At 29.6% G+C, this 14,387-nt stretch overlaps 1 protein-coding gene across 1 annotated transcript; it reads right to left on the bottom strand.

Annotated features, from left to right (window-relative positions):
- Positions 1-1,078: 1,078 nt before the first annotated feature.
- rush (pleckstrin homology and FYVE domain containing family member rush hour) lies at positions 1,079-14,127 on the bottom strand. Its single transcript, XM_085809462.1, has one exon. It carries the CDS (start codon positions 13,873-13,875, stop codon positions 12,889-12,891), a length of 987 nt encoding a protein of 328 aa, XP_085665588.1. The 5' UTR covers positions 13,876-14,127; the 3' UTR covers positions 1,079-12,888.
- Between the last annotated feature and the right edge of the window lie 260 nt (positions 14,128-14,387).

Genomic DNA, 14,387 nt, shown 5'->3' on the forward strand with positions numbered 1-14,387 from the left:
GGTACTTCGGTCCGAGGTTCGAATCCCGCGAACGGGCTGGCTGCATGGGTGTTTTCGTAGTTTTCCCCATGTGTAACGTGTATACGAGCCAGGTTTACCTTAGAAAGTCCTCCACGAAGGCATCCCTTCCCTTAGGCAGATAGCCCTAGTGTGCTTTGCTATAATTAAATACACCACACCTGTTGCATACAGGGCCTCGCCAATACGTTTGGCAGCAATTCAAAGTAGAAAACTTAAAATTAGAACTAATCCTAAGTTAAATAAATCAGTCGAAGCTGCATAGAGATAACTGAATGAGTAGTTTGCCCTTGGCTACCACCGAGGTAAACTAACCGGCAATTAATAAGCACTGCCATGCATTGTTAAGCTTAACTAGAAAAGAATCAACGTGGCTAAAAAAAGCAGAACACGTTCTCAACAGGTTCCTAACACACTGTTCGAAGCAACTCGGTGAACAGTTTAAATAATAGCTTTCTACCCTATTTTGAATAATGGGTGAAACTAAAATCTCGTTCTAGCAAGAAAAATGTGGATTGAAAACAAGTTTATTGGAAAGGTCACTTCCAAAATAAAATTAACTGTTAGCTAAAATTGAATAAAACCTCACAAGCTTTTTACGTCTTCTTTAGTGTTCTTTTTCTACACTTTTATTCAATGTTTAATCCTTCCAAGATGCAATCGGATTAGGAATATTTGGTTTCCTACAATACTCATAAAGGGCTATCTGTTAGAAAAAGGGGCACCTTCATGAAGGACTTAACGGAAACTGGCTCATATTTACATTACACATGGAGAAAACGCATGCAACCTGCCAGACTTTATATCAGAGTCGAAATAACAATACTGAGATATGTTATCCACTCAGCCACTGGTAGCCACCCTTGGATACATACCATCCCTTCATTGTAATATTTATATGTGATATAATAATCCATCATTTATCCTGAAATTACATAGTGGTTTTAATAAAGGCTAAATAAGTAACGTTTGCTACTCTGGTTTCTTAATGTTCACACATTTATTTAACAATTAATTGGTAACAGAACTAATTGGTTAAGAAGAAAGACATTATATACTGTTACAAAGGAAAAAAATTACATTTTATTGTTAGATAACATTCTAAAACATTGTTCCAACAGACATATTCATTTTCATTAATATTAGGTACTTTGTTTTTTGACATGCAAGACCACGATTTCATGCCATAAAAGCCTAAATAAAAAGTATATAAGCTTTAGAAAATCAGATCGCAGCAAAAAAAGGTTTCCCCAGCAACAATAAATAATTACTTCTTTACAAAACAAAATATATTAAAATAACTCAGAACAACAGACAAAACCTTATCACAAATCAACAACAAATATTTCAGTATTTACTGAGGTCACAGGTTTAATTTGTATCAGGTCAAATTTAATAAATACACCAATCTCACAATATTAGCATAACTTCACAGTTTCAAATTATACATACAAAGAAATCATTAAGCCTTTAGAAGAATACTAAACTAATACACAAATACATTTGAAAACCAAGCAAAAGATACATTACTAATAAGTTTTCAACAATAAAATAATAGAATTTGTGACCATTTAATGACATTTTTAGCCATATTTCTGGCCTTATTATTCATAGAATATTTTAACAATTTTTTTTATTCAAAGGTTCTCTTCAGATTCCTTTTTGCAAGAATGACAAATAACCACTATCAGTACTTAAGAAATTCTTAGAAAAATATTTACAAAAGTATATAAAAATATTTCTTATTAATTTGACTGCCTATTTTGTCATACAGAAAATAGTTAGCAACTCTATTAACACAGGACTTATGGCCAATTTAAATGCACATTTAAAAACTATTTTTCATCCATTTAACTTTTCTAAACAGTTATCTGTAACATTAAAAGATACATGCAGTGTCATAATTACAACTTTTCTCACATACAGATCTTACAACCTAAAAATTTAAAACATATCTTAACTGAATTTGTTACAAAATACAGTTATTGGCTATAGAACTGATCAAAACTCGCCATAGAAAAAATTCCATTTGCGAAAGGAAAGAAGTGATGCAAGTTGAACAGATCAGTCACCCAAAACAAATACTGTTTTAACAATTCAGTAAATTTCATGAAGAAGTCAATTTATATCCAAATACGATTAGTATTAGCTTATAATGTTTAATAGTGAAGAGATACTTTTATAAATAAAACCTGGTATGATCAGTAACACACTTAAAAAATTTTTACATATACATATAGCTTTCCCATTAAAAAAATTAATTTTCTAATTTCTGGCACTGATTCACATATGTATGATAGCAAAACAAAATTTAAACTGTACAAAAACTTGCTTCTCCTGCCTGGCAAGAGAGTTTAAGACAGCATATGTGGCAAGAATCTGCAGTTGTTTTAAAATAATAAAGCTGTAACTTTCAGCAGAACAATACATTTTACAGAAATGCAAAACGTGATTTTACCAAATGCATTCCTTGAATTTAACATGCCGTTAGGCTTTTCAATCAAAACATGCAGTTTCGTAGTTCCGTTACAACCTACAACTTCTTTGGCCATGTTTAATAATAGACTTAAATATGAGAATTACCTAAATACAATGAATTTTTATCATAATAGAGAGGGAGGAAAAAGGTATAACCACCAAATTATACTTGAACTCAATCTCACCTGGGTATACCATACACAATACAAACGATCATAAAATGAAATTTTGTCGAACTACTGAGTAATTAATGATGATTTATAATTTAATTAATTATATATTATGAACCCAAAAAGTTTTAAACAATCTTAAATCATAAATATGAATTCTAAATTTTCAAAAAGAACCTGCTACCATTGTAAAACAAAATATTTTATTAAAATTAATAAAATTCAGGCATAATATACATATATATGTTATACACTCCAACAAAGAAGGCAATAATGCAATTCAGCATGCTTTTTAAGAGATTAAAGAGATACGTGCAAAAGTTATTGCATCATTTTACATCAAGGAATGAACAAGATTACAAAAATACCAAATTTGTCTACAAGTGAAGGTAACCCAACTAGAGGAAATTGTTTAAAAAATTATGAACTATATGGCTTTGCATTTCTTTTCCCTTTTGTTAAGAGTCTGTATTCTCAAATTAAATTTGTTCTTTATTTTTCCATACCCATCTTCAATATTTAATTTTACATTATTATGTATTGCACTTATGTTCCCAAAAGCTTTCTAATGTACCTTTTTTTTATAAAAATATTACTTAATTCTGTTCACTGATAATCTCACCCTTGTGATTTTATCTTTCCTCTTCAGATTACTAACCAGATATCACATAAATATTTTCCTTTTGTAATAAAATAATAAACAAAAAGTGTTTAACCAATTCCTTTTAATATCACTCATACATATGAACACGTGAAAAACATCTCCTCCTAATGCTATAGAAAATATACAAACATTCTATAACAGCATATATCAAACTGCAAATGCAGTAATTTCCAACATACTTTATTTACTAAAATCTCTTTAGAAGGGATTTTAATTCCGAGCAAAATACATTTCAAGAAAATTAAGGACCTAAATAACATTAGCAAGGCATGCTAAAAATTATTATTTGAAATAAAATGAAATCATACTTGTTAGAAGCTGAAAGGGAAAAGAAGTTAAAAAAAATTTAATAATAAATTACAAAACTGGATGAAAGCATAGTGGGTGATCGGACAACGAACACTTTCAGGAAAGATTTTTCTGTTCGGACAACGGACAATATTCAGATAACGAGCAAAAACTAATTCTAATGAAAACCTCTCGGCTTTTGGAATACCCGACATCAGTCCTAAATTCGTCCTGAACATGGATGTGCACGTGCGCTGACACGTAATCATTGGATGTGCGTGTGCACTGACACGCCATCATTCATACTATGTAGGCCTGGCGAAAGCTGTGTCCATCCCTCGTTCAAGGAAACGGAGGTGATCAGGGTGACACCCTTGAAATTATGGATGAAATTGTAACAACTGCGAGAGATCTGGAACTGGAAGTGAACGAGGATGACATTGAAGAGCTCATAATGGAACATGAAGGTGAGTTGACAGCAGAACTCCAAGAAATCTTGAATTAAGAACACCAAGAAACTCAGTGAAATGTGTTTCCTTCTGAAAAAGAGGAAGACAAAAGAGGAGCAATGCCGACATCTGCCATTAAAGATCTTTTGAAGAAATGGGAGGATGTCAGAGCAACGGTCTCAAAATGGCACCCAAACCAAGCTGATGTCAATAGGGTTGCTGATCTGTACAACGCCATTGCTATCAATCATTTCCTGAAAGTCCTGAAGGAGAGAGAAAAACAATCGACATTGGACATGTTCTTTAACGCCCAAAGAAAGGAAAAGGACTGATTAATAAGTAAGACTACATGTATGTATTATATTTGTAATAAATAAACTTAGTAAGAAATTACACTTGTACATAGCTTTTTTTTAATTTAAATTTTTAGGATCTCCAGAACGAATTAATCGAATTCCCATTAACATATATGGTAAATCAGTGATAGGTTAATGAACAATTAGGATAGCGAACATAATCCACTGGATTTGAAATTTCATGACTATAAAATAAATATTGCTCAAATACTGTCATAATTTGGGTATTTTATTTTCCCCTCCTCATTCAAAAAAAATTATAAAATGCATATTCCTATAACTTTCAAAAGCAGTAAAATAATTCACTATCCTAAAAGATTAAACATTACACACCTGCATGCAAAATTTCCTTTATACCCTCCACATGCAAATATAAAATCTTAAGCATAAATTATATATGTAAGATTATCAACAATTCAGATTTTTTTTCTACTTTTTTAATTTGGCTTCAAATTTAAAAATAAACCTTCAAATTCTTTTTGAAAGAAGACCTCTGTTAAAGGCCTTCTTCTGGAAGTGTCGCAATTATATTTCAGGTAAAATGAATATGCTAATTCCAGAAATTTACTCCTATAAGCAATTTTGTTTTCAATCAAAATTATACACAACCTGATCCCTGGATACTTTTAATGGGTAACTATTCTTAAATGTCAAATGTATATGATTTTTAACTTAATACAAATTACATTACTTAAAATGAGTACATTAAAACACTTAAAATATAAGTAATTCTATAATATACTGTAATATCATTTAATTATGATAACTAAGAATTCAGAAATAAATTTTTAAACAATTTAATTATAGAGAGTACCAAGTGCCTACCTATATAGATATATCTTTTTTATTATACTTATATTTTAATTGTTGGTTTATCACGGTGTATGGTCGTCACAAGGTTTGGACACTTCTTCCAGTTATTCAAGATAACCAATAAGGCACTTCATACAATAGTCTAAAATACTGTATAACACACCTTCTTTTCAGGGGGGGGGAGCGAAAGAAGGACGCTTTTCAAACTTTACCATATCAGTTAAGTTCCAATAAATATATGGTTGGCAATCTCAGCTTTATTATATAAAATATAATGCATACATAGTTTCGGCTACAAGTAAAAATTTAAAAGTTTGATTTATAAAATATGCATAATCTCAAAACTGATACAATGCTTCAAAAATAATTATGGAAAAAAAAATCTGTTTAGGGCAAGAACAAAGTAAACAATCTGAAATAGCTTGTGAAACAAATTGCATTACTGGGGGTGGGGGAAATACTACACACATATTCATGTTATAAAACACAGCATTTATCAATCAAATTAGTATTTTTGCATGGATCACAAAACTTGTCATATATAATTGGTCCTAATATATTTTATTGCCCACACAGCTAAAATAATTACATTTTAATATTATCAAAAGCATGAAAATTTTATACAATAAAATTCAAGCCCTTTAAGTCATTTTATAAAATCAAAGTGTAATTCAGAAATTCATAATTTTAAATTATCTTAACAAAAGAAACATTTTACAAGTAAAAACAGTATATTTAATACAATATAACAAACATTAATTTAAAAACTTTCTTGCTTAATATATTGAAAGCAAACATTTTGATATTATGATTTTATCTTTATAGCTATATTCTATCAAGGGTACTCAGGCAGAAAGATTTCAATACTTTTAGAGATTTTATGGCATCAAATATATACACTGCTTCCAGTTATCCAAAATTGCACTAATTTTTACTAGCAAAATGTATACGATTGAATAACACATAAAAAAGTTCTTCAAATTCATAATCAGTATTTGGCATCCATACTTTCCAAGACAGGAAGACAATTTCACTTTTCATTATTCATACAAAAGCAGCTTATGCAAATTTCACTTTAGTGTATGGGTGCCCCTTCGATTAGTGAAAAATTTTGTTAAGTTTGGGCCATGAAACCCTATTTCTGGCTACCATGATAGTTTCAACTTTGTTTTAGATTCCTGATTTTTTAAAATGAAAATAAATTGATGTGTACATGGACAAAGTTAAGGCAGTGCCTAGTTTCTGCAATTCTCTGATGTTTTTCAAGTGAAAATAGATCGATATGTACACCGAGTTTGTGCAATTCTTTGACTTTTTTTTGGGGTTCTGTGTAGTAGCCATCTTGAAATTGCAGCTTCCTGGCACCAATCTTAGCATCGATAAAGAATCGCCAAAAAAACAAGGAACGCCCAATTGCAAACTTTTACTGAAAATTTAACTAATTAAATATAACATATCATCTTGCTTCCCACCAATAAAAGATAACATTGAAATAATTCAAGGCCAAAGTGCAGTAGCAGCATTTTTATTAACGTGTTTTCCCAGAAAATTTATTCGAAACAATTAACCCTCTGAGCGGCATGATTTGCCTTATCCAGTCACGAGACATTTTTTGTCACTTGGTATATTTTAGCTTATAATTTAAGATATTTTGCTTCCTTATTAGCTTTAATAATATAAATGTCATCTTAATGAACATAAGCTTATGGCAATATATACTAAAATAAGTAATTATACAAATTTAGCTAACAAATAGAGGTCTTGACAGATCCAAAAAACTTGCTCAGAATATTAATATGCAGCAGACTAATTTATGTTACAAAATGAAAAAAAAACTTAAAATAATAAAAGTTAAATTAACTATAATAGGTGAATTTTGTGATATTCTACATTTCAATAAATCAAAATTTGATATTTTAGTAAACATAAAATTCATGTACATCCTAGAATGAAGCGAAAATGAAAAGAGGTGACTGACAACTAATTTGTCATTCGAGGGTCACACCATCTTCACAAAGGGCTGTGTTAACATCATAGGAAGGGAAAGCTCACTTAAAAATACGGTAAATAAATATGCACTATAGGTCCATATCTTACTGAAACGGAAAAACTTCCAATTTGAAAGCATACTTTTATTCTTTACTGTATCGTATATATAGTACAAAGTCCGTAATCCGGACGTCCATTATCCGAAATGATCTATAATCTGGACCTCAAAAGACACAAACTTTTTTTTTTTGTATGCTTTATGCATGCGCGTAAAGAATGTATGCTCTACGCATGCGCACGTTGAAAGAAATGTTTAATAAGGTAAAGAAATAAATATTAAGCTTTTTTTGTAAAATTTGATACCCTTTAGATCATAATTGCTATTTATTTCATAAATTACGGTTTTAATTGTATAATTTCTGCATGGCATCTTAAGAGATTTAAATTAATGATTTATAACCGGAAAAACCCCTAATCCGGAATTGCCGAAGTCCATGAAGGATTATGGGGTACTTACGTATTAATGCAACCAGGCCATAAATCACCAAATTTGGCGACCCTACTTACGATAACCCTACGTGTTATACGTAGTTTTTTGTAAAGAAATTATTTTTCTTACTGGTTAGATTGAATGCCCTGAAATACTTTAACTATGGGTATTTGGGATCTGCCTGCGAGGCAAAATGGCGCAACAAAAAACAGAGAGGAACAGCCCGTCATCATCTTGACTCTTACCTTATCGAATTTATATGACGCCAAGCTCAAGCTGTTAATGGCGAAGAAGGTTTTCAATCAGTGCTAAAAGCAATAGCCAAAAGATTTCCGCCGAAAAAATAATTCTGCTACTTATTCAAATTTGAAACCGGAAGGGTTTAATTGCTATTTTATATTTTAAAACAAAATAATATAAAAAACTGTATTAAAAATTATCTGTAATTAATAAATGTACATTTTCTTTCTATTCATACTTTTTTACTCAAACTTATAAATCGCGCCAACCTGGTTGCGATAATACGTAAGTACCGATTATGGACTTTGTTCTGTATTAGCTTATAATTTAAGATATTTTACCTTTAATAAAGTAAATGTTATCTTAATGAAAGTAAGTTTAAGGCAATAGATACTAAATAATTATAGAAATTTAGCTAACAAATACAGGTCTTGTTGACAGATCCAAAAACTTGCACAGCTCAGAGGACTAATGATGCTACTTTGGTAGACGGTTGCACGGATTTTGGAGATTTTTCTTTTGGCGAGTAATACAACTTCTGGTAAACCCATTGCTGGATAAGTTATTTATGGTAACCGATACTTTGTTGTCATTTTATTAAAAAAATAATGCATTTTATTATGCATAACTTCCGTGTTTTATGGCTTCTAAATATTAAAAATCAATTTAATTTTACATTTTTATTTGAAATAAAAAATTTTTTGTTTATAATATTTTATATAATTTTATGTTGTGGATGACGTAATCAATGACGTCACCTTACTTAAAAAAAAGTAATTAGTTTTATTAATATCCATAAATTTACTATAATGTTTTAAACATTAGTTATGGCTGTTAAATATTAAAATACAATTTAATTTTGCATTTGTCTTAAAAATGATTTTATTATGAATGATTATTTAAATAATTTTAATTCTATGCGTGACGTAACCAGTTCCTTGATTGGTTACTGAATATTTTGTGCATTACCACGCCATTTTAAAATTTTATTATTCATCTCTTCGAATTCCTCAGATTTCAAATGGAATGGATATCTCCGTTTCGAAGAACAATGTTGTTAATGGTAATTACCAAGAATTATTGGTCTTGGAATAAAAAAATTGCCGTTTGAGACCTTATTTTGGCCAACCTGTCTTTCCTAATCAAAGATTTATTTTTAAATTGTTAATAGCGTCAGAGGAAATTTATTTTAAATTTTTTGAGGAAATTTCGCTAATTGCTTTTTCAATGAAGTGCGAGATATGTGGATAACAGATGAAGATGGTTAAAAGAGCCGATTCAATTATGATTTCGATTTTTTTTGTGGTACTTATCAATAAACAAGAGGTTAAATTTTTCAAAAAAATATAAGTACATATTTTTCTTTTATTTTTTAATTGTATACTTCAATTTTTGTTAAAAAAATTAATACATTATTTTCAAAAATTGCTGAGATAATTATTGTCACATATGTTTAAATGTTAATTATATTTTATATAATGTATTTTAAAGTATTTGAATTTAATAATATTCTAATTCTTTTAAATGTTGGTAGGATGGTTTTTAATTCGATATTCAATTTCAGTAATATTTTAATCTAATTAAACGTTGGCACAATGTTTTTATAGCTGTGTTTTTATTCTTTTTTTTGCTATATGAAAGTATCATAGTAAATGTATTTATTTACACTTGCCTGCCGTCTTAAAAAACGACATTTTCAACAAAAATTTAATCCATTACTTTTAACGATATTTATTTTTTTTTAAGTTTCGAATACTTTACTATGTGTAAAAACAGCGTTTTTCAAGATGGCTGACGATCGTAAAAATCGCACCAACGTAAATCGCCAAAAATCCGTGCAACCGTCTACCAAAGTAGCACCGGACTAATTTATCCTACAAAATTAAAAACACTTTCAAAACAATCAAAGATAAATTAATTATAATAGCCGAATATTCTGTATTTCGATAAATCAAAATGTGATATTTTAGTATACCTAAAATTCATGTAGTTTATTAAAAAATATTAGCATTCAGTATAAGAAAGCCTAAAATACAATATTATCAATTACCTAAAAATTTAATAAATATTAAATGGCATTTTATATATTAAATTTCAAAACCTGCTTTCCATCATGCACTTCAAATAAAAAGTTCCAAATATCAACACTAGAAATTTCAAAAACTGCTTTCCATCATCATGCACACTAGTAAATCAAATACCAGAATACAGTTTAATTTTTTTTAACAAAACAGCTTAAAAAGCGCTGGTGTTTCACAAAATTAAAAAAGGAAGCACTCCATGACTAAAAGTAAATATCATTTCTTAAGATAAAAGCACCAATATTTAATTTAAACTTTATTAAATTACATATTTAAACATGTAGATATAATAAAAAAGTCATTACATCGACATACCTACATAAATATCTAAACAGTTTTCATCAGTAGCAATGGAAAATGGACAGAGATAAAGAGGTCATATCCCACTGAAATCTCAAACTCTTAACAAAGCTACGAAGAGAAGACTTCTTTTTTTTTTTTAATTATAATTCAGCACATTTTCATGATATGAACAGCAACTTGCATTTAATAGATGAAAAAAACCAAAATGAGCTACAATTATTCTTTTAATTTCAATTTTAAATACAGAAAAATGAAAAAAAATTATGTGGCTCATTTAGAGAAAAGTATACATAATAATTATTGGTCACATATTAAGCAGTTTAACTTTAATTACAAGTGTTTATATAAATTTACTTCATAATTCCAGAACAGTAAATATTTTTTTTTTTTTTTTTCATGTTCTGCTTTCTTACTGTTACATAAACTTACAAATGATTAATAGTCCATTAATACTACAGAACTAAATTTATAAAATCATACCATTTCTATAATATTTAACCCCAGATCATTAAAACTTTATAAAATGCTTTCTTGATAACACTGCATAATTTTCATCTCTCAAAACTTCTTTATATAAATAATACATTATGATCTCAAACAAGCCTTGTTCCAGCATTTTTGATGCCTCAAGAATTCAGTACAGTTGATGCCACATTAAATCAGTAAAGCAAATAATACATCTACTTAGTTGTCAGGATAAAAATGTAGAAAAATTAGCTCTTCAGGCAGCTGCATATTTTGTCTTAGCTTTTAACTTTTGAAACAGCATAGGGAAAGAGAATATTTTATAAAAGTTGCATTAATAATAAACATACATTAAGCTACATTTCAGTCACCTAATTTACACATACGCTCTTCTAAAACCGATGTTGTCTGTTGCCATCATTGATATCACAGAATATCAGAAGTATCCAATAACTGGAAAGCAAGTTTTAAAGGAAAATACTTAGTTTTATCCAAGGAGACATCCTGATTCTAAAGATTACACAATAATGAAGAATGCCTTTCATTAATAATTTTAATGTATTAAATTTTAGGCATGCAATTTATATAAATAAACGTGTTCTATTATGCTTACAATAGCTTAATAATAATTATTCTTTCTGACCTCTAGCATTCTAGAGTTAAATATTCCACGATTTATATAAAATACATAGAAAAACAGCAGTTTTTCTTCCAAGAAAGTTGAATCCTTACTAAGAATTTTTCACACCATTACCTCCGTTTACCATTTTCAACACATTATAAATTTTAAAATATGATACAAAAATATACGGATCAGAAGTACATGTTATCAGAAATCCTGCAGCTTTCAAGTGACATGCCCTTCAAATTATGTTACATCATCAATAATTTATTAAATCTGATTATTAGGGTTGTCAAGTATTTCAGTTTTAAAAATTATAAATTAATATAAAATGCTGATAAAAAAAACTTATCAGGTAATCTCAGGCTTAATACTCAAAAATATTCTGTCATGATTTTCTTTGCAAATACAGAACGTTATATTAGTTCAAAATACACAGTCCAGTTTATCATCCATAAAATAAATGAATGTTTTTTATATTAAATTAAAATCTACACCGTCAATGCTCAATTTATTGAATTGGGCAAAAATATGAAACAGTTCTCAGAATTAAAATGATTGTCTACTTGAGCATATTTCCTATCAGAAAAGGAAGAAAGTGTTAAACTTAAAAATTCATACATTATACACATATTAGAGTAGCTCTAAATACTTCATATGAAATTTGATGACTATAACTTTAATATACTTTGGAATTAAATAAAACATGATTACAAATCTCAATTAAAATTACAATAGCTCATTTAAATATAAAACATTTAGAAACATGTTACAAACATAAACTTGCACAAAAGACATCTCCATAACCTCTCAAGACAGAAAAAAATCTTCTTATGCATTTATTTAAAAATACTTTAATCTGCTAATTTCAATGTCTAATGAAAATGCTCTACATATATATCAGCTATTTAATACGGTTCCAAACTGGGCTTAAACACAAAATAAAATCAAATTCTGATGTCGAGCATTTCAAATTATATATACAAGAAATATTCCTCCAATTATAAAACAAATTCAAATTATGTCTGAAAGTTATTTCTTTAACATGAAGTTAAAATGATTTAAATAACTACTATCAGTATTAACTCAACAGAAAAAACATACCAGAAATCACTTTGATGAAATACTTAACTCTATTAGGCACTTCCAGATGATAAATGGATGACTTATATTAAAGTTATAACACAAATATGAAAGATGTTTTCACATATGAACAAAAAAGTTCCATTCTGTCACCAACAGCCAAGTATCCAAAACATCAAACTCTTGTATTTTAAAGAATACTTAAACTATATAATTTCTCACGAGTTTGAAGGCACTTAAGGTAGATAATTTATTAATAATCAACATTTGTATGACAGCAATTTACAGAATTTCTCTCTCTCTCTCTATATATATATATACTTTCCTTTTGATTATAAGGGCTGAGTATGCTGAATGCAATCAAGGATTCCAATTTAACTCATTCACAAGTTTCAGTTGCTCCTGAATAATCCCCTCCACCAGTCGAAGTATCATGCAATGATACTTCGGTTGCAGTATCTGATGACACAGCTGCACTATCCGAAACAGCCACATCATGTGATGACTGAGCCGAAACATCTGGTGACTGAGCATGATTATTTTCCTCAGGTGCATCACCATAAAATGTAGGAGTCTCATCAATTTTTATTTTTTCGACATCTTTAGCAATATCATCATTTCTTCCACATTCATCAATTTCATCCTCAGAGTCATCTTCACCAGAAGAATCTTGATTAACGGGTTTTTCAACAGATTTGGTAGGCGTTTCTCCCATATTTGCACGGGCTTTTGTCAAAGTATCATAACAGCTTAAACATACTCGCAAAGGCTTAGAAGACTGCACAGGCAGTAAAAACTTCTTGCTTGAACAGGGATTGCAAACCACGGCTCCACATTTTCTACAATGATGCCTGCGATTCAGAACGGTAAATTGTGTTTTACGGCAATGCATACAAACTGATGCTTCAGCATCAGGTATCCATACAGCAGCATGCTCCAGAGATGGCGTTTTACCAGTCTTTTTCAACAAATCATCCACACATTTATTTATGTGTGCCATCCACTCCATTTTCTCAGTAGCTGTTGCAGCATATACAGCAAAAGATTTAGTAGGTGTTCTAATTAGCCAACCATTTTTCAATATTCCATCATCCTTCAAATTTTCTAATTTCACTTCCTCCAAAGGAATAATGTGCTGCTTGTTATACTTTTTCTTGTCCATAACTATGTTACCATAGACTAATATGTCATTGAATAGAAAGAACTCTCGCGGTTTACCTTTCTTTCGACACATTTTGGTAAGAACTCCTTCACCAACTAATACACGCCCTTGAATAGCTAAAGGTTGGCCAGATGCTCCAAAACAGTTCTCAACTGTAGCAATTCTGCGAGCGTTTGCTTCACTATTTACTAGTCGGTCGACCATTTTGGGGGCGTTTAATTTCACTGACGGGTATCAATTACCTTTCAACCTCTTAATACTTAATGAAAACATGGACGAAACACAATTGAGAGGAATCAAACACAATGCAAATAAAATACACCGCGAAACAAACCGAAAATAAAATCAGTATTCACAGCTTAAAACCTACGCGAGAAGGAACACCGACTGACCCTTATAACGCAAAACAATCGGGAGTGCAGAAGTGCAGTGACTTCATGTAAATCTTAGCATACTGTTGCCATTAGTTTAAATCGAACGAAATAATATATTTATGAGAATAACTGCTCATGTATTCCAAATAGGGCCATGCTGAAGAATTTATGCTACAAAAAAATTTTTGAATTGTAAAAATATACGAGCATTTCCTTATTTTTGACTAGGAAACTATTAATACCACATAATTAATATCTGAAAATGTGAAATTTAAATTTCATGTGCAATTATTACAAAAATACTAGCAATTTTTTTTAATTTCAAATGTTTTATAGAAAAAT

This window comes from Stegodyphus dumicola, chromosome X2 (assembly GCF_044657685.1).
Source record: "Stegodyphus dumicola isolate Sdum_Otavi_A_Nest chromosome X2, ASM4465768v1".
In the NCBI taxonomy this organism is placed as follows: Eukaryota; Metazoa; Arthropoda; class Arachnida; order Araneae; family Eresidae; genus Stegodyphus; species Stegodyphus dumicola.

Bases quoted from the DNA above. Each gene is read 5' to 3' on its own strand.
- rush (XM_085809462.1), bottom strand. From the start codon at position 13,875: ATGGTCGACCGACTAGTAAATAGTGAAGCAAACGCTCGCAGAATTGCT.